We start from the raw sequence: 27502 nt of genomic DNA on the forward strand, positions 1-27502 counted from the left end.
ACTTACACATTTTTTTCTCTGGAGCCGCCATAAAAAGAAGGTTTGTTAAGATTTATTTAAAATGACTGTGTTAACTCAAATAGCTCAGGCTCCACATAAGCTCACTTCACTTTCCAGACAGTGTGTAGTTCAAGTTCAAGTGTATTTGTGTGGCTCAATTTCTTACAAATTGCAATGACTCAGACTGTAAAGGCTGGAAAGTAATAAGTGCAAAAATAGAAAGAGGACCAATTCAATCATTGCCCGTCTGCTCCTTTATGCACTATATCAGGACAATGTACGGCTTCAGTAATTCAAAAGATTCTTTGGGATAAAATGTGATTAGTCTAAAAACAGGGCTGCTTTACTTAGACCAATTTAAATAATATCTGGTAAAATTAGTTCCCAAAGAAGAAATGTGGCAGAGAAGAGAAAGAAAGTCATGCTTTTAACACCGCGCTCTACTGCACAAGTGTGATATGTAATGCGTTATGCAGTTCAACTGTGTGGCAATAACAGAATATGATGAACATTGGAATAACTGCAGACATGTAGAATTCCTGAGCCGTATAGAAACATCTAATAAATGCTTTATAATACACCAGGGGTCGGGAACCTATGGCTCGCGAGCCATATATGGCTCTTTCGATAACGCAATATGGCTCGCAGACAATTTTGAGCTGACATTTAACATGATTAACAGGTAATAAATAATTATATTGTGTCATTTTAAAGTAAAACATTTAGCGGCGGATTTGTTTTTAGTTCTCCCCTCTCCTTTCCTCCGCTCTGTCTCTGACTGTAGGTGAAGGTGTGTTCACACGTGTGTGCGTAGGGGGCGGAGCCCCGCCAGTCGCGAAACCGAGCAGAGGAGAAACTGCACAAAGCAAGCAGTAGACCGGGGGGGTCAAACTCAATCACAGAGGGCCAACATTAAAAACTGGGACTACGTCGAGGGCCAAACACGGTCCACATTTATTGAACAGGATACACATATTGGATAAAGTGCAAAAAGATATGGAACATATTTAAGTCAACTGCAAACGGATTGCTGAGCAGTTAAATTTTAATATCTGAGCTGCAAAGTCGGCAAATGCTCTCAGTTGATCAGCAGAATGCTGTCGGGAACACAGCGGTGGAGATGTTTGTCAGTGTTTGGAAACACGTAGTGACCAAAGTTTCCTGCTGCATCAGAGTCTCTCACAGGCAGCTCGGCTTGGAACGCTCTCACTGCATCATACATGTCTGTGATCACACGGCCCTGAAGCTGCAGGTTTAACAGCCAAAAAGGTTCCCGACCCCTGTAATACACTATAATGTAGTTATAAGCAGATGTGTCTCAAGTGTTTATTAATGTACTTCTTCTATGAAGACATTTTGGTAACACTTTATATGACACACAGGTCTATAATGCATTATAAACATACTTATAATGTGTTAAAATCTTCTTATAGCACTGTTTAATTATAAGCACTCGTAAATATTTATAATGCTTTATAACAACACATTACTTATGAGATCATGTATCATAATTGCTGGCCACTCACCAACATTATTGTTTGTGTAATCACTGTTATAATGCATTATAATGTGATCATAAGTTACTCTAAGTGGACATTCGCTGCTTTAAGTGAAATGATGACATCCCCGAGGTATAGGCAGATATAATACCTCGCAAGCTGGTTATTAGTCATTGGCTGCTTTAAGTGAAGCGAGAAAAAGAAGGCAAGAAAAACACACGACAAACAAGACGTTGTAAAACGTATTTATTATATTTAGAGGTCATAACAAAGGACACAACTTTTTGATGATGAACTGAATGATGGACATTTACATTTCCTCAAAACACATTGTTTTTACTATATTGTCATTATGTGTTTATACAGCAGCCTCCACTTATGTACTGTAGTTGTTGACAAATACATTCATATTTAATTAACTAAACACTTCTGAGTACAACTATATTATACAGTAGTGTTTCATAAACCATTTATTTAATGTTTATATTCTGCTCATGAATGCTAAACGAAGTTAAGTGTTTCCGGCATTTGTAATGATCTGAGGCCTACTAAAGTGTGACCCCATGTCGTACATGAGTGTGTTGCAGTGATGTTGTGGCGTTTGTAATCTTGTCACATTAACTCAAACATTGGCCCTGCTCCAAAAGATTTCCACCTTTGGTTGTTATAACGAGATAATTAGACACTTCGGCAGCTTTACTATCGTTCAAGTGTTGCAGTCATCTCTTTTCAGGAGGTTTTCTTGTCTTGACACTGTGCTGGCAGAATTTCACACGGCAGTTTTTGTGTTCAATCTTTTTTGCTAAGATGTGACACGGACATTACTGTACCTAAAGTGTTTTGTAATGGACTCAAGAGAATGTTAAAAATGCAAATGCCATCACCATTTGTTTGAAAAATTATCTTTCACAGGCTGCATATCGCATGTTTTACCAGATACATAAATATCTCCTTGACAAGCGCTATAAATATGAGTATTGTTCTTCTTCCTATTGTCCTTCATATTGAACAAATCTAATTAGGTTTGAGATTTCACAAAATGCAGACGTCAGCGAGTGTTTCTGTTATCATGAGGTATCATCATTTTCACAGGTTCTTAGATTAGCAACTGTTAGGACCAATTCTGCTCCTTTGTCACAGGAAAGACTTGCAAGGCTTCTGCAACAGAATACCAGTGACATATGAGAGCTTCTCCACGGCTAAAGTCGGATCCTCTGCAGTGCCAAGGTGCATTAAGGAGATTATCGCAAAGACCAAAACAATGTCTGAACTTCAGTAACCGAATACACCTGCCAGAACAACATTTACGCAAGGTTAAAAAATGCTGCATTATAAGTGTCTAGATCTATTTATAGAATTTTAATTTCAGTCTATAGTTTAACTACGTCTATTGTGTGGCACCACGACTCTTCCTGTAAAATAGTTTAATGTGAGACAAATGTTTTGTGTGCTCTCTCTCGTCACATTCTGCAGCCCCAAAGGATATTATGGTATGTATTTAAGAAAAAACTAAGGATTTTGATCACATGATCACAGTTTGCTGTACACAGTAATAAACCACAATCATTTCAAAGAACAGTATTTGTATATATTATTTCATTTAAATCTTTGCCTCTTTAAACTCCTGTCAAAGTGTCAGGTGTTGTTCGGTGACAAAAGATGCCAGAGATCAAATTAGAGGCCAAAGAACTCAAGCATGAGAGTAAAAGTACATGACCAAATAAAGCAAGCAATTTCTGCTGAGTGAACACTGATCTCTCTATATAAGAAGGAGGCTGGACGCCCCCAAGGACTGACAGACGACCAGTCAAGGTGAGTGTGTTACAGTCTTTTATTAGGAGCAGCAGCTTATTAAACAATGCAGGGCATGACCACTCGCTGCCAGACACCACAAAATGAATAGAGAACTGTCGTGTTTGTGCCAGGACTTCAGTGTATAGTAAGTTCACTTTTAATGTGAAATGTTTTAATTGCTGTTATTAATTGAAAGTATTTGTGTCTTTCTTCAGAACACTCATTAAGCCATCCATTTCTGTTTATCTGAGGGGAGGGAAGAAGGTAATTCATTTATTTTACCTTACCTTCTGTCAAGACAGTTTTAATCAAAAGCCGAGTACAGAATATACATGTGATGATTCAAACCTGTTCCATATGTTTAATCTTGTTTGGTAACAAGTTAATTAACATAGCTCATATTGTGTATCTGACTCAGAATGATGTCACTATGTTGTTGAAAACTATGAGTTTAGCTTTTGTTTTTAACTTTTTCATTTTTCCTAAAACATAAATAAGTAAAAATTAAACCATTGTCTTTTTCTGTTGCAACATTTATCACAATGTTAAAAGCTTTGTTAATCAGTGAAGTACCATCACCAGAAATAATGACTCCTGTGTTTTTACTCACTTGCAGTAAAGACTCAACATGGGGGACGGGGAAATGGAGTGTTTTGGCCCGGCGGCCCTTTACCTCCGGAAGTCAGCAAAAGAGAGAGTCGAGGCTCAAACGACTCCCTTTGATGCTAAAACAGCCTTCTTCGTGAGCGAGCCGGCAGAGATGTACCTCAAGGGGAAACTTACTAAGAAAGAGGGCGGCAAAGCCACCGTGGATACCATCACTGGAAAGGTAAACTTGATGGCAGTAGAATAAACAAATAAAATGTAATGTGTCAATTTGTTGACATACGAGTGCATAAAGTGCCTGTCTTGTGATGGAAGACAAAAGAATAGATGTGTTCAGCACTATTATTTCTCTTTAATAATCCGGGAAGATTCATTTTTTGTGGTTTTATAAATTGTCAGTGATGGACACTATCTAAGTAGATTTACTCAGATACTGTACTTAATTACAATTTTGAAGCACTTGTAATTTACTTCATGGTACTTTATACTTCTACCGCACTACATTTATATGATCATTTTAGATAGTTTTATATAGTATAGCTCCCAGCAACAACATTAAAGTGATAAACAATAATTATAATTCAATAATATAAAATGTATTCTGAAATGGGCTATTGTGCAGAATGAGTACTTTTACTTTTTGTTACTTTAAGTATATTGTGATGCTTTTGATATTTTGTATTATTACTTAAGTAACATTTTGAATGCAGGGCGTTTAATTGTAACAGAGTATTTCTACACTGTGGTATTAGTACTTTTACCTCTCTAAATCATAACCTCTTGCTGTAATACAAATAATAATGAATACTGACCAGCTCCACTGTCAAAACTGAAGTCCTGTGTTGTTTCTGTCCTTGTAACAGACTCTCACTGTGAAAGACACAGAAATCTTCCCCATGAATCCTCCAAAGTACGATAAGATTGAAGACATGGCCATGATGACCCACCTCAGTGAGCCTTCTGTGCTGTATAACCTCAAAGAGCGCTATGCAGCATGGATGATCTACGTGAGTTCTGACCTGATCATCATGTCAGTAGACCAAACAATGACTAAAGAAAGATGTCCGTCAGTAAAAATCCTCTCTGTCTCTACAGACCTACTCAGGGCTGTTCTGCGTCACTGTCAACCCCTACAAGTGGCTCCCAGTGTACGACTCAACGGTTGTCGCAGGATACAGAGGCAAAAAGAGGATTGAGGCTCCACCCCACATCTTCTCCATCTCTGATAACGCCTATCAGTTCATGCTCCAAGGTATCAGTCAGTTTGTAAGCTACTGTGTGTCCAGATATATAGCAGCTGTACTTTTAGAAAAGTCAACTCCTAACTGTTGTACACCATTTTGATGTCTTGCAGATAGAGAAAACCAGTCCATCCTGATTACGTAAGTGAGAACTTTATATTATCTACAGTATGAGTATTGGCAACATGAGTCATTTCAAATAATACTTATGAACACATCCCTCAACCCAGCGGAGAATCCGGTGCAGGAAAGACTGTCAACACCAAACGTGTCATCCAGTACTTTGCGACAATCGCAGTAGCTGGAGGAAAGAAAGCAGAGGAGCAGGCTAGCAAGATGAAGGCAAGAGAAGTCGAACAATATTAATATAAAATGTATTTATTTCTTAATATTTATTTATTATTAATACTATTACATTGACTAAATTAATGTTATTTCTAGGGGTCACTGGAGGATCAAATCATTGCAGCAAACCCACTGCTGGAGGCGTATGGTAATGCCAAAACTGTGAGGAATGACAACTCATCCCGCTTTGTAAGTGTTTGTTAACGTAAGTCTTTTAAACAATATAGGAATGTAATAAGTTGAAATTCTAATCTTTAGTCCTCCTTTAGGGTAAATTCATCAGAATCCATTTTGCAACATCGGGGAAGTTGGCCTCAGCAGACATTGAGACATGTAAGGAAGATACCTTAGTTTGTTTTTGTTCAGCTTATTCAACAGAGCTGACTGGTGTGTCACTGTGTGATCAACAGATCTGCTGGAGAAGTCTCGAGTGACGTTCCAGCTGAGTGCTGAGAGGAGCTACCACATCTTCTATCAGCTCATGACGGGCCACAAACCTGAGCTGATAGGTGAGACATTATTGAGACATTCATTCACTACCTGCTGTATCATATTTGCTGACCAAGAATTAACAACAAGCTTTGTTTCTTCAGAGGCTCTCCTCATCACCACCAATCCATATGACTATCCCATGATCAGTCAGGGTGAAATCACTGTCAAGAGTATCGATGACATTGAGGAGTTCGTCGCCACTGATGTAAGGAAACGATCAAATCCACACCCTCAACTGTATTCATTTTTTAAATTTGTTTCCTGAGAGCAGAACTTGTGACTTTTCTTTGAATACTCACAGACTGCCATCGACATCCTGGGCTTCACTGCTGATGAGAAGATCGGCATTTACAAGCTGACTGGAGCTGTGATGCATCACGGAGCATTGAAGTTCAAGCAGAAGCAGCGTGAAGAGCAGGCTGAGCCCGATGGCACCGAGGGTATGTTGGTTGTTGGATGTTAATTGGAATCTTTTGTTTTCTCTATAAAATTAAATCTCACTCTCAATTTTCTTTTCTTTTCAGTCGCCGACAAAATCTCCTACCTCATGGGCCTGAACTCAGCTGACGTCCTGAAGGCTCTGTGTTACCCCAGGGTGAAAGTCGGAAATGAATATGTGACTAAAGGCCAGACTGTGCCTCAGGTAAAATGTTCACCTACAGTCCTGTGAATCTTAACACTATCACCTGTTTAACCCCTGAAAAGGATAATGATTAATGATATTAATGTTTTATTTCTGTTGTATCTGTAAAATCAGGTCAACAATTCGGTCAGTGCTCTCTGCAAGTCTGTCTATGAGAAAATGTTCTTGTGGATGGTCGTCAGAATTAATGAGATGCTGGATACAAAGCAGCCCAGACAGTACTTCATTGGTGTGCTGGATATTGCCGGGTTTGAAATCTTTGATGTAAGTAAACAACACATTGTACTTGTTAAGTTTCACAGAGTGAACCAGCACAATGAGAGTCTGACACTTTATCTTCTTTCCCATCTCAAGTATAACAGCTTGGAGCAGCTGTGCATCAACTTCACCAATGAAAAGCTGCAACAGTTTTTCAACCACCACATGTTTGTCCTGGAGCAAGAAGAGTACAAGAAAGAGGGAATTGAATGGGAGTTCATTGATTTTGGTATGGACTTGGCTGCCTGCATTGAGCTGATTGAGAAGGTGAGTGACATGCTGTATATTCACAAACGCAGGAAACTATCTTATGACTTGAAGCTTCCGTTTTAAACAATCATTTCATCTTGACAGCCAATGGGCATCTTCTCCATCCTTGAAGAGGAGTGCATGTTCCCCAAGGCATCAGACGTCACCTTCAAGAACAAGCTGTATGACCAGCATATTGGAAAAACCAAGGCTTTCGAGAAGCCCAAACCTGCCAAAGGCAAAGCTGAGGCTCACTTTGCTCTGTTGCACTATGCCGGCACTGTTGAATACAGTGTCACTGGATGGCTGGATAAGAACAAAGACCCCCTGAACGACTCAGTGGTTCAGCTCTACCAGAAGTCTTCAGTCAAACTGTTGGCTCTCCTCTATGCATCACATAACGCAGCAGAAGGTAAGGATCTTATTTTATATTTAAGGTTCTACACAACATGTAAGATGTTAGGAATTGTTCTGAATTATTACTATTATTACTAATAATTATTATTATTACGTGTCTCTCATTAAATATCAGAAATTGCACATTTATTACTTGTGTTGAATTTAATCATCTTAATGTAATTGTTGTGCCACTGACAGCTGAGGGTGGTGCAAAGAAAGGTGCCAAGAAGAAGGGTGGTTCTTTCCAGACTGTATCTGCAATGTTCAGGGTAAGATATGAAAGAAGGACTTATGTTCTTCATTACACTAATTTAGTGCCTTTTGCCAATATAATGTCCTTCTAATTCTTCAGGAAAATTTGGGCAAGCTGATGACAAATTTGAGGAGCACACATCCTCATTTTGTGCGCTGCCTGATTCCCAATGAATCAAAAACACCAGGTATGTGCTCTTTGTGTCAATGTTGGTTCATTTAATAAAGTTATAAAGACATAAAGAAGGTTAAAGAAGATGTATAATATTATGTGATCATTTCTTGTACAGTTACTAATTAATTACAAATTCCTAATGATATATCATAGGTCTCATGGAGAACTTCCTGGTCATCCACCAGCTGAGGTGTAACGGTGTGCTGGAAGGTATCAGGATCTGCAGAAAGGGCTTCCCCAGCAGAATCAACTACAGTGACTTCAAGCAGAGGTAGCAGAAATATCACTGTGACAGTGAATGAAAAGTGTTTATTATCTTCAACCTAGAGTGTCTAACTGAATGACATCTTTACTTTCAGATACAAAGTATTGAATGCTAGTGTCATCCCAGAGGGCCAATTCATTGACAACAAGAAGGCCTCAGAGAAACTGCTGGGATCCATCGATGTGGACAACACTCAGTACAAGTTTGGTCACACCAAGGTAGAGTAAGAAATGCTTCCCTGGACAAGCCTGTTTACAAAAGATTTAAATAAGGAATTATTTGAAAATAATTATAATTATTGATTCTCAGGTGTTTTTCAAAGCCGGTCTGCTGGGAACTCTGGAGGAGATGAGGGATGAGAAACTGGCGGAGCTGGTCACAATGACCCAGGCTCTCAGCAGAGGTTACCTCATGAGGAGAGAGTTTGTCAAGATGATGGAGCGAAGGTAATGTGTCTGTCTGTTGTTGATGTTGTCTACATTTAAAAGCATGTCTTTTCAAGTTTGCCACTTTTCAACATTTTCTAACTAAATGTTTTCTTTGTTGTCAGGGAGGCCATTTACTCCATCCAGTACAACATCCGCTCATTCATGAATGTCAAAACCTGGCCATGGATGAAGCTGTACTTCAAGATCAAACCTCTGCTGAAGAGTGCAGAGAGTGAAAAAGAGATGGTGCAAATGAAAGAGGACTTTGCAAAGATGAAAGAGGATCTAGCAAAGGCTCTGTCTAAGAAGAAGGAACTGGAGGAGAAGATGGTTTCTCTGCTGCAGGAGAAGAATGACTTGCAGTTGCAAATTCAATCTGTACGTTAAATATAACAAGATCATTTGCTACTTCAATGATCCCGGTTTTTACAAATAATTAATCATTTTATTTGGATATCATTGCAAATCTAGGAAGGTGAAAGCCTCAGTGATGCAGAGGAAAGGTGCGAAGGGCTCATTAAATCAAAAATCCAGTTTGAAGCCAAACTTAAAGAGACATCTGAAAGACTGGAGGATGAGGAGGAAATGAATGCTGAGCTGACTGCAAAGAAGAGGAAGCTGGAGGACGAGTGCTCTGAGTTGAAGAAAGACATTGATGACTTGGAGCTGACCCTGGCCAAAGTGGAAAAGGAGAAACACGCCACTGAGAACAAGGTTACGAGAAGGCTTTTCTATCATACATTTTCATGGAGATTCAAAACTTTTTGTTAATTAAAGTTTCATGTCCACATTTATAGGTCAAAAACCTTACAGAGGAAATGACATCTCAAGATGAGACCATTGCCAAGTTGACGAAAGAGAAGAAAGCCCTCCAAGAGGCCCATCAGCAGACCCTTGATGATCTGCAGGCAGAGGAAGACAAAGTCAACACTCTGACGAAGGCCAAAGTCAAGCTGGAGCAACAAGTGGACGACGTCAGTAACATCTACATTTAAAAAGTTTTACTTGTTTATTAAACAGAACAAAAAACCCAACCATAATTATCATCAAAAATGGAGTTAGATTTACTTAAGATATTATGGAATAAAACTTTAATTTTAAAAAACATCTATTTTGTTGACAGCTTGAAGGTTCCCTGGAGCAAGAGAAAAAGCTCCGTATGGATCTCGAGCGAGCAAAAAGAAAGCTTGAGGGAGATTTGAAACTGACCCAAGAATCCTTAATGGATCTGGAGAATGACAAGCAGCAGTCGGATGAGAAAATAAAGAAGTAAGAATAAACAAATGCCATCCGTCTACCGACTTGCAATAAATTATTTTTTGAGAATCACAGCATCTTATTCTGTCCCCTGCAGGAAGGACTTTGAGGTAAGCCAGCTCCTGAGTAAGATTGAGGACGAGCAGTCTCTTGGAATCCAGCTACAGAAAAAGATAAAGGAACTCCAGGTAAAATTTGAAGTATTTGTCAAACGTAATAGGAACATTCAAATATCTTGAAGGATTTTCAGTTCAACCTTGTGTGTTTCAGGCTCGTATTGAGGAGCTGGAGGAGGAGATCGAGGCTGAGCGGGCCGCTCGAGCCAAGGTGGAGAAGCAGAGGTCTGATCTCTCCAGGGAACTTGAGGAGATCAGCGAGAGGCTGGAAGAAGCTGGCGGAGCAACGTCTACTCAGATCGAGATGAACAAGAAGCGTGAGGCCGAGTTTCAGAAGCTGCGTCGTGACCTCGAAGAGTCCACCCTGCAGCACGAGGCCACAGCTGCAGCTCTCCGCAAGAAGCAGGCCGACAGTGTGGCAGAGCTGGGAGAACAGATTGACAACCTCCAGAGAGTCAAACAGAAGCTGGAGAAAGAGAAAAGTGAATTCAAGATGGAGATCGATGACCTCAGCAGCAACATGGAGTCTGTCGCCAAATCGAAGGTGAGAGAGAGCTACATTTTCTTACAGGGAGCAAAACATAATGGTAATAATTTTATACTAATACATGTTTTCTTTTACCAGACAAACCTTGAAAAGTTGTGCAGAACATTAGAAGATCAACTGAGTGAGCTCAAAACCAAGAATGATGAAAATGTGCGGCAGTTAAATGACATGAGTACACAGAAAGCAAGACTTCAAACTGAAAATGGTATGAATATCGCCTCCTGTTGTATACATTCTGTATATTAAATCATTGTCACGAAGATCCCTAAATCAAACTTTACTTTCCAATGTTTCTCTCCTATTTTCAACAACCTTATTCTACAAGATTTTGATGCACATATCAGCATACTGTATGTCACTAGCTGCAAACTTACAAAATGTGTCTCAATTCAACATGATGACCCAAGAAGAAAACCTTTCTTGCAGAATAATGTGAAAACTGTGTATATATCAGTATGTTAGGTGCTGCTGCAATAAATCAACTAATATTTTTCTTTAGGTGAATGTACGCGTCAGCTGGAGGAGAAAGAAGCTCTTGTTTCTCAGCTGACAAGAGCCAAACAGGCTTACACTCAGCAGATTGAGGAGCTGAAGAGGCACATAGAGGAGGAAGTTAAGGTAACATTCTCTGAAATTAGCAGAATAATTACGGAAGAAAAGTGCAACAGACGATTGGTATCAAATATTAATCAGGTGCTCAATTGTTTCACAGGCCAAGAACGCTCTGGCTCATGCTGTTCAGTCGGCTCGTCATGACTGCGACCTGCTCAGAGAGCAGTACGAGGAGGAGCAGGAGGCCAAATCTGAGCTGCAGCGTGCAATGTCCAAGGCCAACAGCGAAGTGGCTCAGTGGAGATCCAAATATGAGACGGATGCCATTCAGCGCACTGAGGAGCTGGAGGAGTCTAAGTAATGAACAGTCCTGAAATCACTCTTTTTCCACATGCATTGATTCTGTAAATCAGCATAACACCTGTTTACTGTATGGTTTTTCAGAAAAAAGCTTGCCCAGCGTCTTCAGGATGCAGAGGAATCCATCGAGGCTGTGAATGCAAAATGTGCATCTCTGGAAAAGACAAAGCAGAGACTGCAGGGTGAAGTGGAGGACCTGATGATTGATGTGGAGAGAGCTAATGCTCTGGCTGCTAACCTCGACAAGAAGCAAAGGAACTTTGACAAGGTTAGATATTTTTGTACAAACATATGATTATTGACTGGTTAATGTGAGGTGACAGAAAGAAACATTCAATTGTTTGTCGTACTTTCAGGTTCTTGCAGAGTGGAAGCAGAAATATGAGGAGAGCCAGGCAGAGCTGGAGGGAGCTCAGAAGGAGTCTCGCTCATTAAGCACAGAGATGTTCAAATTGAAAAATTCATATGAAGAATGTCTGGACCACCTGGAGACCCTGAAGAGAGAGAACAAGAACCTGCAACGTAAGACAATTCATTCTGTTTTCCCCAACAGATATACACTCTAAACCCCAAGTCAATGTATCTGAAGTGTCTCCATTACTTTATTTTTGCAAATATTGCTTTATATTCTAAAATGTATACTTTATAAATCTGCTCTAACAGACGAGATCTCAGATTTGAGTGAACAACTTGGTGACACCGGTAAGACCATCCATGAGCTCGAGAAGGGAAAGAAGACAGTGGAAATTGAGAAGACCGAGATCCAGACTGCTCTGGAGGAAGCAGAGGTAAATATATGCAGAGCTTTAGAGCAAACCTGTGAGACTCACCTTGTAAAAGTGTCAGTGCCATTCTTCTTCACTGTGACTCAGCCTCGGTTTCTGGAACTGTTCTGTGCTCTAGTTGATAAAGGTCAAACTTGTTTAACAGGCTACCCTGGAGCACGAGGAATCCAAGATTATGCGTGTTCAGCTCGAGCTCACCCAAGTCAAAGGTGAAATTGACAGAAAACTTGCAGAGAAGGACGAGGAGATTGAGCAGATCAAGAGGAACAGCCAGAGAGTGATTGAGACCATGCAGAGCACTTTGGATGCCGAGGTCAGGAGCAGGAATGATGCCCTGAGAATCAAGAAGAAGATGGAGGGAGACCTCAATGAGATGGAGATTCAGTTGAGCCACGCCAACCGCCAGGCCGCTGAAGCCCAGAAACAGCTGAGAAACGTGCAGGGACAGTTTAAGGTACTTTCACTGAAGGATTTTCGGCATATCATCTTGCTTCAAAAACAAGCTGAAGGGTTTGATGATGTATATCTATCAATGTTTTACAATTTAGGATGCCCAACTTCATCTTGATGAAGCCATAAGAGGCCAGGAAGACATGAAGGAGCAGGTAGCCATGGTGGAGCGCAGGAACAACCTGATGCTGGCTGAGATCGAGGAGCTGAGAGCTGCACTGGAGCAGACGGAGAGATGCCGCAAAGTGGCTGAACAGGAGCTGGTTGATGCTAGCGAGCGTGTGGGACTGCTGCACTCTCAGGTATGCCCAAAGGTTGACAAACAAGACTAGTCTCCTATAGTTCAAAACATGAAAATTAACTTAACGTTTTTTTAATAATAGAATACCAGCCTCATCAACACCAAGAAGAAGTTGGAGTCTGACCTTGTCCAGATCCAAGGGGAAGTGGAAGATTCTGTCCAGGAAGCAAGAAATGCTGAAGAGAAGGCCAAGAAGGCCATCACTGATGTGAGTCATCTTTACACATGTTTAGTAATTGAAACATTAGACTGCAATATGCTTATTTAAAATAATATCAAATTCAACAACATTTCAGGCCGCCATGATGGCAGAAGAGCTGAAGAAGGAGCAGGACACCAGCTCTCATTTGGAGAGGATGAAAAAGAACCTGGAGGTGACAGTGAAGGACCTGCAGGTCCGCCTTGATGAAGCTGAGAATCTGGCCATGAAGGGCGGCAAGAAGCAGCTCCAGAAACTGGAGGCTCGGGTAAAAATGAATTTGATCTGATTTCTACTGCATGTTTTTAATCTTGCACTTCAAAATAAGAGCATACATCGTTCATATTTCAGGTGCGTGAGCTTGAGTCTGAGGTTGAAGGCGAGCAGAGACGAGGAGCAGAGGCTATCAAAGGTGTTCGTAAATATGAGAGAAGAGTAAAGGAGCTCACCTATCAGGTACGCAGGTTTTTTTCTTCCTATTGATCGGTACAGTCGTCTGTCAAAGGTGCAAATTAATCAATTTCCATCGTGAATTCATGTTGCAGACAGATGAGGACAGGAAGAATGTCTCCCGACTTCAGGACCTGGTGGACAAGCTGCAGCTGAAAGTGAAGGCCTACAAGAGGCAGTCAGAGGAGGCTGTGAGTCAGAAACATTTTCACTGCATCGTCTCAAATAAAGCTAAATGCAGTACAGTCAGACTTGGAAACAAAAAGATACCATCACACGCTTCTTTTATGTCTGTAATGATGACGGATGTTGACTCATGTTATATTTCCTCACAGGAGGAGCAGGCCAACACTCACCTGTCCAGGTATAGAAAGGTGCAGCATGAGATGGAGGAAGCTCAGGAGCGCGCCGACATCGCCGAGTCTCAGGTCAACAAGCTGAGGGCAAAAAGTCGGGAAATTGGAAAAGTAAGTGATACATAAAAAGCTGTGGTAAAAAGTTGAATTGGTTATTGATAATCTTACAGGAAAACAACATAATTTGTTTCATGAGCTAATGTTGTTTGACATTTCACATGCATCAGTATGCTCCTGTGACTTTGGATTTTAAATGGAGGAAGTTTAAGCTACATGCTTCCTCTCATAGGCCCAATGTCATTCATTATTTCTTCTTTCTATCCATTCTAGGGAAAGGAGGCTGAAGAATAATCTGCAACTTTGAGAGACACAAATGAGAATCATATAATATGTTTTTTCATTGAATTGCTCTCACCAAATATTGTAGATCTACATTAAATAAATGTTGTTGCCAGTCTCCTGTTTTTACACTTTTCTTTGCAAAACACAAACATAAGTACTAGTAGTAGAAGAGCTACAAAAACAAACATCAGATATGCATATTGTGTCATTATGGTGTTGAGCTTGGGTGTCTTGTTGCTCAGCCTGGGATCTAAATCTACAAATCAAACTCGCTCACTTAAACACAGTTAGTGGTAGTGACGTGAAGTCATGTGACCCTGGTGTAGTTCATTTATAGCCTAACGTTCATTTGTGAAGATTATCTTGCTGAACAAAATGTCTAAGAACACAAACTTTCATTTGTTAGAGCTTATTTTCTGCAATTATCCAAAATCCAATGATAAAATCCCATTGGCTTTTTGTCTCTGGCCTTTTGGGAACCAGGGAGATGCTAACTTCACTGTTGCCCTCGGTAAGCATCCGAGTTACCAACCTGCTGTGTAGCAAAAATGCAGAAACAGAAGTAATATCACTTAATTATGGATTGTACCCACATTTCATCTTATCTGCAGTGAATGATACCTTAAGGGAATAGTTTTGCATTTATGAAAATAGGTATATTAACTCTCATGCTGAGAGTTAGCGCTAGATGAGAAGATTGATCACGAAGCCAGCAGCCAGTTAGCACAAAGACTGGAGGCAGGAGGACACAGCTAGCCTAGCTGGAGTCAGCTACATTGGGTTCTATGTTCTTGATATAAATTAACATTGTTAGATATTTGGTAAAGGTTATCTTTGCAGTTCAAAATGAAAACAAATGAAGGGAGATGGACGTTTCAAATGCAGTTTGAATGGTAAACATCAATTCAGCCACCGTGGAGATATAAATGTCTGAATAAAAATTAAAATGTCTTGCCCGCAAATATGAGGCCATAGTTTTCAAGGTTATAACATCAGTAGGCTATAAGCTTTAGGTGGGTGACTTCAACATTTGACCTGGAGTAACACACGTTGCTAAAAACATAAAACACACACGTCTCGTTTATGAGTCATATCAAGAGGATATTAAGCTGGGAACAAAGATACACTCCTGCTCAGCTCTGTCCAAACGGTAACTAAATCCACCAACCACCACCTCTTAAGCTTTAACTTTAATTAACATGTTATATCTCATTAGTTTTAACTGGTTTAAAAACTGAAGTGTAGAAACAACACATTGTGGTTTCACAGGGTTAAATGCATGCGGCTGCCTCAGTGTTTCTTGGCTGGGCGCAATAACTTCATGGAGTTATATCATTGTCATGTAGTTGCCAGGCAAACAAACTCTAAACAAGAATGCAAATAACTCCCAACATTCCCAAAATGGCATTTTGTAAGAGCATACATTTAAAGTGTACTCTTACACAACTGAAACTGTTTGATAACTACCGCTTAAAGTTAGGACAAATATTCATGCTTTCATATTTATTACAATGCTTTTTTATGGTAATGAATGAACATCTTTATCAGTATCTGCTCCTGTAGAGTACGTGGTGCCTCTCACCTTGACCACTGGGCAGGTCTACCTGTGAAGCAGTGAAAACACAGTTTAACAACACAGTTAGAATTATTATGGCACGAATATCTCAACTGTAACAACAGGAGTCATTAGATGCAACTTTTAAAAGACAAACATATATCCGAATTAAGTGCAAGACAAATTTAGTTTATTTTACTCATTGCACTGCTCATCCTGACAGCAGAAAAGAAAATAAGTTCCACATAGTATTTCGGAGTAAAGCCATTTCATTAACATTGTGAGAAATGACAGCTGCTTTTCTCCTAATCTTACTGCACCTGTTGGCTCCTATGACACCAGACACAACTTTATATTATTGTCAGAGGTCTTTCTTCACTGCACACACAGGGGACACACATTTGTATAGATACATGTCTGTATTTTTTGTTCCTTTGCATAAATATACACACACAGCTAAGTATGGTATATTACAGTAGCGTTATTTGAAAAACGGTTACATTCCGCTTAAAGCCCCGCCAAAATAACTGTATCCATGTTTGACAAGTATCGAATTCACAAAAAAGAAACCTGCTTTTATTTCTGCTAAACTTGTTATCCCATTTTTCAGCACTGTATCTCAAGTATTCTATCAGAATTAATTCACCCAAAAAAAGGCATTTTAGCAGTTATTACAAGTGAAGAACTATTAATAACTTTGAAACTCATTACCTTCTGAATATGGTTTTACAATTTTAAAAATAAATATGCTTTGTCAAGCATAGTGCAGAAACACTTTATCATATTTATAAGCTCAACTGCTTGACTATACACAAAAATGTAGAAAAAGACAAATTAAAACAATATCCTATTTGATAAATTGCAAATAAAAACAGTTTTACCCGAATAGAAGTTATGTTCTGCAGCAGACCTCGTCTCTCCTGAAAGCCTCATCTCTTCAGTGTCAGATGTTCAGTTTATAAGAGAGGAGCCTATGAGGTCTGCTTGTTATATGATGCATCAAAATGACAATAGAATTCTTACTGCTTTGCCAAACACTGATGGTCTGATATCATAGCTAAATCAGTGTATTGCTCTTTAAGCCACATATCGAGGCACAATGCCTGCTGGATAGAAGGTACCACTATTCCTAACATGGACATTGACAGCAGCTGGCGTGCTAGCATGTTGCTTTTTTGAATCAGATGAGCCAAAAAATACCTCAACTCTCATCCAGAGCTGTTTGTGTCTGTGGAAGTATTCAGCGACCTATCTTCTTTCACCCTAAAGACCTCCGCTTAGTGTTTGATATCTTTACTGACAGACAATATGAGCAAATGCACAAAAGCTGCTTGACTCTTGGATTTCTTTTCTGGTCCTCTCCAAGCCACCCAAAACTAATGTTTTAATCCCTGACAGCTGAAAACACAGTCTCTCTGCATTAGATAATGGAAAGGCAGCTCACTGGAGATCCTGGAGTGACTGTCAGGACAGGATATTTATATATAAATATATATATATATATAAATATAAATATATATATATATATATACAAATATAAATATAAATATATATATATATATATATATATATATATAAATATATATTAAATATAAATATAAATATAAATATAAATATATATATATATATATATAAATATATATATATATATATATATATATAAATTAAATATATATATATATAACATATATAATATAAATATAAATATAATATAAATATATATATATATATATATATAAATATAAATATATATATATATATATATATATATATATATATATATATATATAAATAAATATATATATATAAAAAAATATATATATATAAATATATATATATATATATATATAAATATATATATATATATATATCATCTGGCCTCACATCTGGTGGTGAGTTGGATCAAGGGGTGGGGGAAGACTCTGGACAGACCTGGTAAACCCAAACGGGTAGTGCGGGTGAACTGGGAACGACTGGAGGAAGCCCCTGTCCTGGGGATCTTTAACTCACACCTCCGGCGGAGCTTTTCAGCCATCCTTGTGGAGGTTGGGGGCATTGAACCTGAGTGGGAGATGTTCAAAACCTCTATTGCTGAAGCTGCGGTGATGAGCTGTGGTCTCAAGGTCTTAGGTGCCTCAAGGGGCGGTAACCCTCGACCACCGTGGTGGACCCCGGTGGTCAGGGAAGCCGTCCGACTGAAGAAGGAGTCCTTCCGGGTTATGTTATCCGGGAGGACTCCGGAAACAGTTGCAAGGTATCGAAGGACTAGAAGGGTGGCAGCTTCTGCCGTGTCAGAGGCAAAGCAGCGGGTGTGGGAGAAGTTCGGAGAAGCTATGGAGAAGGACTTTCGGTCGGCACCAAGGTGGTTCTGGAAAACCATCCGGCACCTCAGGAGGGGGAAGCGAGGAACCATCCAAGCTGTGTACAGCAAGGGTGAGACCCTGCTGACTTCAACTGAGAAGGTTATCGGCCGGTGGAAGGAGCACTTTGAGGAACTCCTGATCCGACTAACACGCCCTCTATGGTAGAGGCAGAGCTGGAAGCTGATGGGGGATCATCGTCAATTTCCCTGATGGAAGTCACTGAGGTAGTCAAACAACTCCACAGTGGCAAAGCCGCAGGGGATTGATGAGATCCGTCCAGAAATGCTGAAGGCTTTGGGTGTTGAGGGGCTGTCTTGGTTGACACGCCTCGTCAACATTGCGTGGAAGTCTGGGACAGTGCCTAGGGGTTGGCAGACCGGGGTGGTGGTTCCCCTATTTAAAAAGGGGGACCAGAGAGTGTGTGCCAACTACAGGGGTATCACACTTCTCAGCCTCCCTGGTAAAGTCTACTCCAAGGTACTGGAAAGGAGGGTTCGGCCGGTAGTCGAACCTCTGATTGAAGAGGAACAATGCGGATTCCGTCCTGGTCGTGGAACAACAGACCAACTCTTTACTCTTGCAAGGATCCTGGAGGGAGCCTGGGAGTACGCCCATCCGGTCTACATGTGTTTTGTGGATCTGGAGAAGGCGTATGACCGGGTCCCCCGGGTGATACTGTGGGAGGTGCTGCGGGAGTATGGGGTGAGGGGGTCACTTTTGAGGGCCATCCAATCCCTGTACGCCCAAAGCGAGCGTTGTGTCCGGATACTCGGCAATAAGTCGGACTCGTTTCCAGTGAATGTTGGCCTCCGCCAGGGCTGCACTTTATCACCAATCCTGTTCATGATTTTCATGGATAGGATATCGAGGCGTAGTCGTGGAGGAGAGGGGTTGCAGTTCGGTGACCTGAGGATCTCATCGCTGCTCTTTGCAGATTATGTGGTCCTTATGGCATCATCGGTCTGTGACCTTCAACAGTCACTGGATCGGTTCGCAGCCGAGTGTGCAGCGGTTGGGATGAGGATCAGCACCTCAAATATATATATATATATATATATATATATAAATATATATAAATATATATATATATATATATATATAAATATATATAAATATATATATATATAAATATATAAATATATAAATATAAATTAAATATAAATAAATATATATATATATATATATATATTTATTTATATATATATATATATATATATATATATATATAAATATATATATATAAATATATATATAAATAAATATATATATAAATATATATAAATAAATATATATATATATATATATATATATATATATGCTGCAGTGTTTGTTTTTTCTTCTTCTATTTTTAGTGTTTGTTTTATATTGTGTTGTTTTATGGCATATCTTGCATTAATGTATGCAAGTGTATGGTTGTATTTGTAAATGTATATGTATATGTATGAGTGCATGTGTGTATAGATCAAAGTATAGTTTTTATATTTTTACTGATTTACAATCATGTATATTTTTATTATTATTAATGTAAATTCTGCTTCAATCCAGTTTTTTATCTGTGAACATGAATACTAATAAACTCTAACTTTTAATTTCATTTTTACGACATAGCCTACTATATTATGATATTTTTCATGACATTTTATAACACGGGTTTCTCAAAGTTGTGATGACTGGCCAATTTAGTTAGGTTTAGTTATGATTGGTTGATGCCTAGTGGTCTAGTGGTACGCCTTCTAAACAAAACTCTAGAAGGTCGGGAGTTCAATACCAGGCTGTCACCATTGTACCCCTGAGCAAGGTACTTAACCCTGAGTTGCTCCAGGGACACTGTCCCTGTACTTAGTTCAATGTAAGTGCATAAGAGCGTCTGCTAAATTACATGTAATGTAATGATTGAGGGCCGTACAGAAAAAGTGCACACGTAAAAAATATATTTTCCATATTAAACTGCAGTTATCAACCGAAATCGCCAACTTAAGCTAACAGCACTTAAGCTAGCAGCACTAGCATCGATGACATTGATTCTCGCGAAATTCGCCAGGTGCCACAAGTTGCCATGCAACCAGTAGCTTTCTATAAGTTGAAATACACTTGATAGTGCGGCAGCGCAGTTTTGCGCAGTAGCAAGTAATGTATTAAAAGGTGCAATTGATAAGTTATATTCAGTCACTAGATGGCGCCCTCCCCTTCCAGTCCGAATCACAACCTGCATATTTCGTGGACAATGTCGGTGTACGTTCCCAGTTAGCTAACAAGCAAATCTTAGCTTTAATTTATCGGTGAAAAAGAAAAGTGGCCGCATCGGCGTGGCTTTTTAGCCCTTTAAACTCCTTCAGCTGACTCCAAAGAGCAAAAGAAGAACCAATGTTCACCCTGGTCTTGCTCCTCCTTTTGTGTACCGAAGTGAATTTGGGACGTGAACTATTTCTGTTGTTTGCCTCTAACTGACAAGACTCTTGATCGTTGACGACGCAGAGATACCACGTGATACCAACATTGTTATATTATTGGCTCAAAAGCCTTGTTAGCAACTTTGGCAACCACACGTCAGATATCCTTCGCTAAGGTAAACAAAATATTCTTTATTGACCCGAGTTTTTTTGTTTTAAATAATTAATTCACAACCTTTTTTTTTCATGTCACATTCAGGGGTCACTTTGAGAAACTATGGTCTAGAAAATAATAGATCAGTGAAGAAGGAATCAGAGCTGAAGTGAAAAATATCAACAGCATTTAATCACCAAAGATATAAACATTTAAATATCCATTTTTGTAATGTGACTGACAAAATCTTTACAAAGTTAGCCTTTATCTTCTGCTGACTGCTTCACATCGTCTGTACAAAAATGAGGTGGCATTTGAGACTGGCACAAAGAGAGGAAACTGTCCCAAGTAAACGACAACGTCAGCAAAATGAAAGCAAAGTTACAGCAAAAAACATTAACATTCTTATGGTTTGACACTCAGTAAATAAAAGACATGGACATACAGTATATATATATATATATATTTTCTTTTTTGTCCTGTTTGCAATCTTCTTGTAAACTGCTTAGTGTGCCCACGCAAGCTTTAAACACATTCAATTCCTTCCTGTTCAATACAAATATTATTCACAATACCCAAAAAAAATAGAAATGAAATAAGCAACACTTAAATCTTTTTCATAAACAAAGTTAATTAATAAAGGGGTGTCCCCACACATGCCACTTCCTTATTTGTTTGTTATACAGCCTTTAAATGCATAAATCATCTCCAGCGGTTTTATGTCACTTTGTTCCTAAATAAATGACAAAAGTTTAATCAGGCAGTATGTTACTCATAACTCTTAACTTCTCTGTGCTTTTACTTTATGGGAATGACCTAAATTTCAACACTGACAGTTATTGTAGGCTTCACTGAAGTCAAACTTTCAGCTTCATTCGGTTACACACAGCATAGAGCTCTGAGGCCTCCACAGCAACCCAAATATCCAGAGGGCGTCCTCACTTCTCCCCACAGTATTGGAGATCCAGATGTGGACAGGAATGTAAAATATCCATCAGACTATGCACACAAATCTGAAAATTGTTCAAAATATCATGCAAATAAATACTGGTAATTCAAAACGAAACTACAACACTGACCTCAACAGTAGTATTATATTGTAGGCTATAAAGAGTTCCACAAAATGTCTTTCCTTCAATGTACAACAGTGTTGTTTGAATAATGCAATACGACCTAAAGTTAATACTGCAGGTTTCAGAGAAAAGCTTTTTTTTTTGTTCGTTTTTTTTTTTTAAGCAGTGTTTTTGCTGCGGTCTCCAGACAGTGTTGAGCTTTAATCTGCTTCTCCGGGGTCCCACCATGCTCGGGTACAGCAGAGATGCACAACAGTAGGTATTACTGTACATAAACATTCACTCGTTTCAGTCAGTCCTAATGGAAAAGTACATGTTTCCGACAGGCTTCAAATATAGAATATACAGTGTGCAGATGGGACGAAGTAAATCTATGAAAATGGACAGTGTATGTGCTTTGATTCGAGGCTGAACCACAGTGTAGAGATAAACAACACGTAGCAGAAGGGCAGCAGAGTTCGTTCTCATCGCTTTGACAAACATCTGTCCATGAGAAGGCAGGAGGGGAGGCCAGCTGCTCAACACACTTCTGTTGTGCTCTCTCACAACTGTGCTCCTTAAAAATGCTTCATAAGTTCATGAAGAACATCTCTTTTTGTTCCCTGACCGAGAAGTCCATTTAGAGCTGAACCATTAGCAACCCTTGAAATTCAAGTGTGTCTTACGCATGGCCCTGCAGGATGAACGTCCACACATCTAAAAGCCAAATGTTCCTGCCATCCAAAATGAGTGCAACAAGGCACTGCAGGGTGGAACACCAGGCAGACGGAGAGAAACAGCATTTTACAAATATTTTGTCAAAAAAGCTTTTTAAAAATATCCCCCATTAACTCGTTAACCAGATCAAATGATCAAAAACACATAGAGACATCAGGGGCCGATGGATCACTGTGGGAAAATGTTTTCAGGATTTTATCATGCAGAACTCACGAAAAAGACAGTGATGCACTGTTACAAAAGACTCATCACTGTTCAGTCTTCTTCACTAGAATTCATTTCAATAATTTAAAGTCCCCCTCGACCTTGAAAATGTGTTTTGCTTATTGTAGCTTCACTTGGATGTTTGAGCTACACTTTGCTGAGGGATGCATGTGCTGAGTTTTCACATGCATCTGCTGAAAGGGGGAAAGTTTCTCTGTGCTAACCTTAAATCTCAGTGTTTACACGTGGACGTACCAGAAGGATTTCAGAATTCACAAATAGACTTAATTGCGCTCCAATGTGCAGATATCTTGTGTCCAGCAGTGAAACCTTTATGGGAAGTAATTTTAAGATTTTTTTAACAAGGCAATTTATATTTCTTTGTCGAAAAATCATATTTTTGTCTCAAAACATGATTTTAAATATAACATAATACTTTACACTTTTAATGTGTTTTAACTTATTATATGTTGTAGCCTTGTTTGTCAAATTGAGCTGTTTTGACATTAATTGAAAAAATAATGGGCAGAATAATAGTTAATAAAAAGAATCGTTACATGCAGCCCTAATATATTTTGTGTGTATTATTTTTCTTTCATAGGCTCAATATTAAACCTGAACAAAAAGAGTTTTAACCCTGACATAAATAAAATAAATTGTACTACCTGAAACATTTTTTTAGAACTCAAGTAGTAATACTGGGCAGACATTTCATAGTGACTAAATTACTGAGTCTTACAGCTTTATAGTTGAATCACATATCACCGTCATGACTAGGTATGCATGACAAAGTTAAAATATTCTGCCACAGCGAACCATCACTTTCAACGAGACATCAGGGAAAACTCAACAGACGGTCAGAAAGCATCACATACAGATAACATATCGATAACATTGAAAGCTGTTCAGAAGCTACATTCCCCATACAGAAGCATACATAAGTGCATAAATTCAGGTTTGACAAATAGTGGCGATACAAGATACAAAAACGGGACGGAGAGCTTCCCTTCAATCTAACAACTGCTGTTTAAAAACATGTTGGCCACACACTGACGTCTGCGCATGTTTTGTGCTCTAAGACTACAGAGATAACACTGCATGTAAAATTCTTAAAATCTAAATTTGATGAAAAATGATGGTCATGATAATTACTGCTAAAATAAAGTATCAGATTATCACAGCATTATTGCACTAAACCATGCAGTGGTTCACTACTATATATTTGTGACAAAATCACTGTTAACATAATTTTGTTCTGTTTTTGTCCGATTTTACATCCTTCAATTATTCTTATCAACTGGAAGCACTTCAAGATCAAACAAAGTATCGGTGGAAGCATTTCAGCAGAACAACCTTTAACAATCCTTGTATCGATTTAACTACTTTGATGTTCCATCACTGATATGTGTTATGAAAAGCCACAAAATCTTGCTGGGAGTCTAACACTGATATTTGTCATCCTAATGGCTTTTCTCATTTGTCAAAGTGCTCTGAGAAAATATTTTAGGGGGGAAAAAATACTTTGTAGTATTGTAGGTTGTATTTAAAAATTTAAGAGACGGCAGAGGAAAATCATTCTGGGTCATGTCATGTATGATACAATTTATAATACTGAAACTGTCTAGGCAAAGGTCAGAGGTGGATTGAAAGACACTGAAGTGAATGTGAGGTTAAGGCCCGGATCTACTATCATGTAAAAAACTGCTGTAGGTGCAGGGAGCTCCTTTATGTATAAAGACATTTACTAGGACCGGACATGCAAATGAAAATTGCCGCAGATAATTCATTTTGAATTTCACAAAGCCAACAAAAGCAAAAGTTGCTAGAAGCAGCAGCAGCAGCTGTGCTCAGCAGATTCTGTCTATCTATTTACATTTATGCTGTAGCAGTTAGCTTTATGTGTGGTGTGCACAATGTAAAGTTGTGTAAATGCCTTGGATGGCTTTACCCAGCAGTTGTATGGACATTATGAATCCATATAAACAGTAAACTATTGAGGTGGGCCTCGTCTAATGAACCATCCCAAACACACAAATGCTGTTAAACCTATAGCTGAAAAGTCATAAATATATTGAGAGCTGTTCAACACAGCGTCAGATTGTGACAATGAAAGATTTACTCTCTCCACAAAGTTGTTGCGTCAACAGCTGTGTTCGGCCAATCGCAAAGCTCCTCTGGATAAAACCCAGGGCATGTGGTGGCGTGTGCAGCGCTGTATTTGGAGTAGTAATTAAATGCACGTACTCAAGTACTATACTTCGGTACAGTATTGGTGTTGCTTGTACTTTGCTAAAAGGTACCCTGTGGAGTTTTTGATCAGTTTTGGAGTAATGTTATACATAGTCCTGCCAATGGTTTCACACTTTTTCACCACTGATCTACAGATGGCAGTAACGCGCCAGAAATGCTGCAATATGCCAGAAAATGCAGGGAAGAAGAAAGCTGCAGCAAGTAAACATGGACGTAAACAAAGTGGTTTCAAAATGTTCTAAAAGTCAGTCAAAAATGTTTTGGAGGCAGGAAGTGCATTCAACGTGTTTTGTTGGTCAAGAATACACACTTTGTAAACAGAAACCTTGTTTGCAAGAACACAGAGCACCTTTAATGCTTCGACTCCACTATACCGTTACTCCACCATGTTTATCTGATGAGTGTAGTTAACCTTTTTCCCAACAGTATAGAAAGTAGTGAAAATTAGCTCCATTTTGGCTACAGCGTTAAAATGCATGCTTAATATATCAGTAATAATTATCTGATAATATAATGCATGATACCCGTTCTACTCTCAAGTTATAAAGTATTTTTGACTCTATAATAAAAGTTAAGTTTGTTGCTAATACTTCTATACTTTTACTTAAGTGAAATCTTGATGGCATGACTTTCTCTAGCGCAACTTTACTAAAGTAAAATATCTGAATTCTTCTTTCCACCGCTGTGTGTTCACCACAAAGCAAACAAATCCAACTGAGTTTTGAGATCTTTTATAATCTAACCACCACATCCAACCTAAAATTGTGATTGACATCTGTTCCTGTTGGGTGATAATTTATTGGCCCGTTAAAAGTGCATTTAAGCTGCCGCCCTGACCTTTTGGTGGTTGCTTACATGGCTGAGACCGTGTGCAAAAATGTTAAACATGCTTGTCCTAGTTTTAGTAGCATGCACTCAAGACATTATCTTACTATAATTTGCACTCAAGCCCTGAAACACCAACAAACGCATAAGCAATAAGGCAAAAAACACTAAAAGCTGGCCCACCTATTTCTGAAATGCACTATGTGCCGTTTGTAGATCAAAAAATAATAATTTTGCAGTTGCCGTTTGATCTGACCTTCAGTAGATCCGAGCCTAAACCCAAAGAGATGAAAGATGTCAGTTAGAGTGTTTGCTTGTGTCAGAGATGAAAAAGAGGCAGAATAAGCTGGATAAAGAGAAGGACTCCTATTGAGGACTGCAGTGCATGACCCCGTCCACACTCTGACGTGTTCTCCTGCAAAGAGAGTCAACAATAAATCCTCTTTTTCCAAAGCAAATGATGCATCACTTGTACATTAAGAACATTTGTGTGGTTGTTTTTACACTTCATATATGGAATTTGTGCCTCAAATGTGCAATGGGACATTTTGAATAGAGATTTATTTTGGAAGCATATAAAGTATAGATGGTAAAGAAATTATTAAAATGCAATTTGCCATCATTTCAGCTAAAATAAAAATTGTAGTATGTCGTTAATGATTGTCTCAAAATGTCCTATTGCACGTTCAGGGTTGAGGCACAAATATAATACCATATTTATTGTGTATCTACTTACTAAGGCACTGTAGTCAAAGCAGGATGTTGGGCCTTTCCGATATCTCGCGTTGCTCAGTACTTCGCATGGATTCTCCTCCTGAACTGTTTGTTTTTTGTTAAGGGTGGTAACATTGAACTTACCTGCCGCACAAGATTGATGAGATTTCCACCTTCAGCACAAATGAAAGCAGCGCAGAGTGTATGAGCATGAAAAGGATACACTCTGTCCTGATCTGTGTCAATCTCTCTATCTCACATGAGCTGCAGGGCAGCGTCTCCGCGACCACAAAGAGGAGGTTGGTGTTTTCTATCCGCTTGGCGTGGAACAGCCTGTGGGACACAATGATGGATCTTTATCCAATTTCACCCAGTATGTACAGTACAGGTATGAGAGCACAAACACATTCTGCTGACGCTCCAGACAAACACACCGTGAGCAGTTTCCACAGTCCTGCAGCACGTTGTAGGAGTTGGTGGTGTTTGTAAAGTAGAACTGGCTTTGGATGGTCACACAGCTGCTTTCCCTTGTCTCAAAACCTTCAACCAGGAGATCATCTAGAAAACAAACACACCCAAAATAAAAAGGTTGTATAATGTTTATAACATTCTTAAAGCTTTTTTTATTTTTTTTAACTGATGTTCTAAAAACAATTATAAGATGTTCACCTTTATGTACACATTCATCTAAATGTAGTTGTTTCTGGGTGCCCTGGTGCAAGAGCGCACTGTATTGTTAACAAAACCCTTTAAATGGGTTCAGCTCAGATCATGTTTACGATAATAGACGCTTGAGACTAAATGCAAATGAGCTGCTTGTTAGATGTTTGTAGAAGTGACTTTTTTCATCTACTTTTATCATTTTTAACATAAAAACAGAAAGCAAGGAGCCTTAA

At 39.0% G+C, this 27502-nt stretch overlaps 2 protein-coding genes across 3 annotated transcripts in view; one reads left to right on the top strand and one right to left on the bottom strand.

The window, feature by feature from the left end:
• The first annotated feature begins 3921 nt into the window (after positions 1-3921).
• On the top strand, positions 3922-14476 carry LOC115007825 (myosin heavy chain, fast skeletal muscle-like). 2 transcript variants are annotated; one of them, XM_029430825.1, is made up of 39 exons: positions 3922-4122; positions 4763-4906; positions 4995-5151; positions 5254-5281; positions 5371-5482; positions 5582-5674; positions 5755-5818; positions 5896-5994; positions 6079-6182; positions 6279-6417; positions 6502-6620; positions 6735-6884; positions 6975-7145; positions 7233-7539; positions 7725-7795; positions 7879-7966; positions 8107-8224; positions 8313-8436; positions 8528-8664; positions 8769-9024; positions 9118-9360; positions 9444-9620; positions 9770-9915; positions 10001-10091; positions 10174-10563; positions 10645-10771; positions 11066-11184; positions 11279-11475; positions 11563-11746; positions 11835-12000; positions 12142-12266; positions 12409-12717; positions 12812-13015; positions 13097-13222; positions 13311-13481; positions 13565-13669; positions 13759-13854; positions 13999-14130; positions 14350-14476. In XM_029430825.1, the coding sequence occupies exons 1-39, from the start codon at positions 3922-3924 to the stop codon at positions 14368-14370; spliced, it is 5811 nt and encodes a 1936-aa protein (XP_029286685.1). In that variant the 3' UTR covers positions 14371-14476. The 2 variants fall into 2 exon arrangements, with proteins under 2 accessions (XP_029286685.1, XP_029286684.1); XM_029430824.1 differs by lacking the exon at positions 14350-14476 and having other exon boundaries at positions 7233-7578; positions 13999-14145.
• Positions 14477-20988: 6512 nt separating this feature from the next.
• Positions 20989-27502, bottom strand: part of LOC115008089 (voltage-dependent calcium channel subunit alpha-2/delta-2-like) — a 39905-nt gene continuing 33391 nt past the window's right edge. Inside the window, exons 35-38 of the mRNA XM_029431376.1 lie at positions 27041-27164; positions 26830-26939; positions 26629-26711; positions 20989-26307 (exon numbers count right to left, since the gene is read on the bottom strand). Of these exons, the coding sequence (XP_029287236.1) occupies positions 26212-26307; positions 26629-26711; positions 26830-26939; positions 27041-27164 (413 nt within the window). The 3' untranslated portion in view covers positions 20989-26211. The remainder of the gene's footprint in view (positions 26308-26628; positions 26712-26829; positions 26940-27040; positions 27165-27502) is intronic.

The sequence above is a fragment of the Cottoperca gobio genome, chromosome 5 (assembly GCF_900634415.1).
Source record: "Cottoperca gobio chromosome 5, fCotGob3.1, whole genome shotgun sequence".
Classification (NCBI taxonomy): Eukaryota; Metazoa; Chordata; class Actinopteri; order Perciformes; family Bovichtidae; genus Cottoperca; species Cottoperca gobio.

Coding starts and splice junctions, on each gene's coding strand:
- LOC115007825 (XM_029430824.1), top strand. CDS start 3,922: ATGGGGGACGGGGAAATGGAGTGTTTTGGCCCGGCGGCCCTTTACCTC. Junction 6,621..6,734: donor AAGGCCAGACTGTGCCTCAG/GTAAAATGTTCA, acceptor CTGTAAAATCAG/GTCAACAATTCGGTCAGTGC. Junction 8,225..8,312: donor TACAGTGACTTCAAGCAGAG/GTAGCAGAAATA, acceptor CTTTACTTTCAG/ATACAAAGTATTGAATGCTA.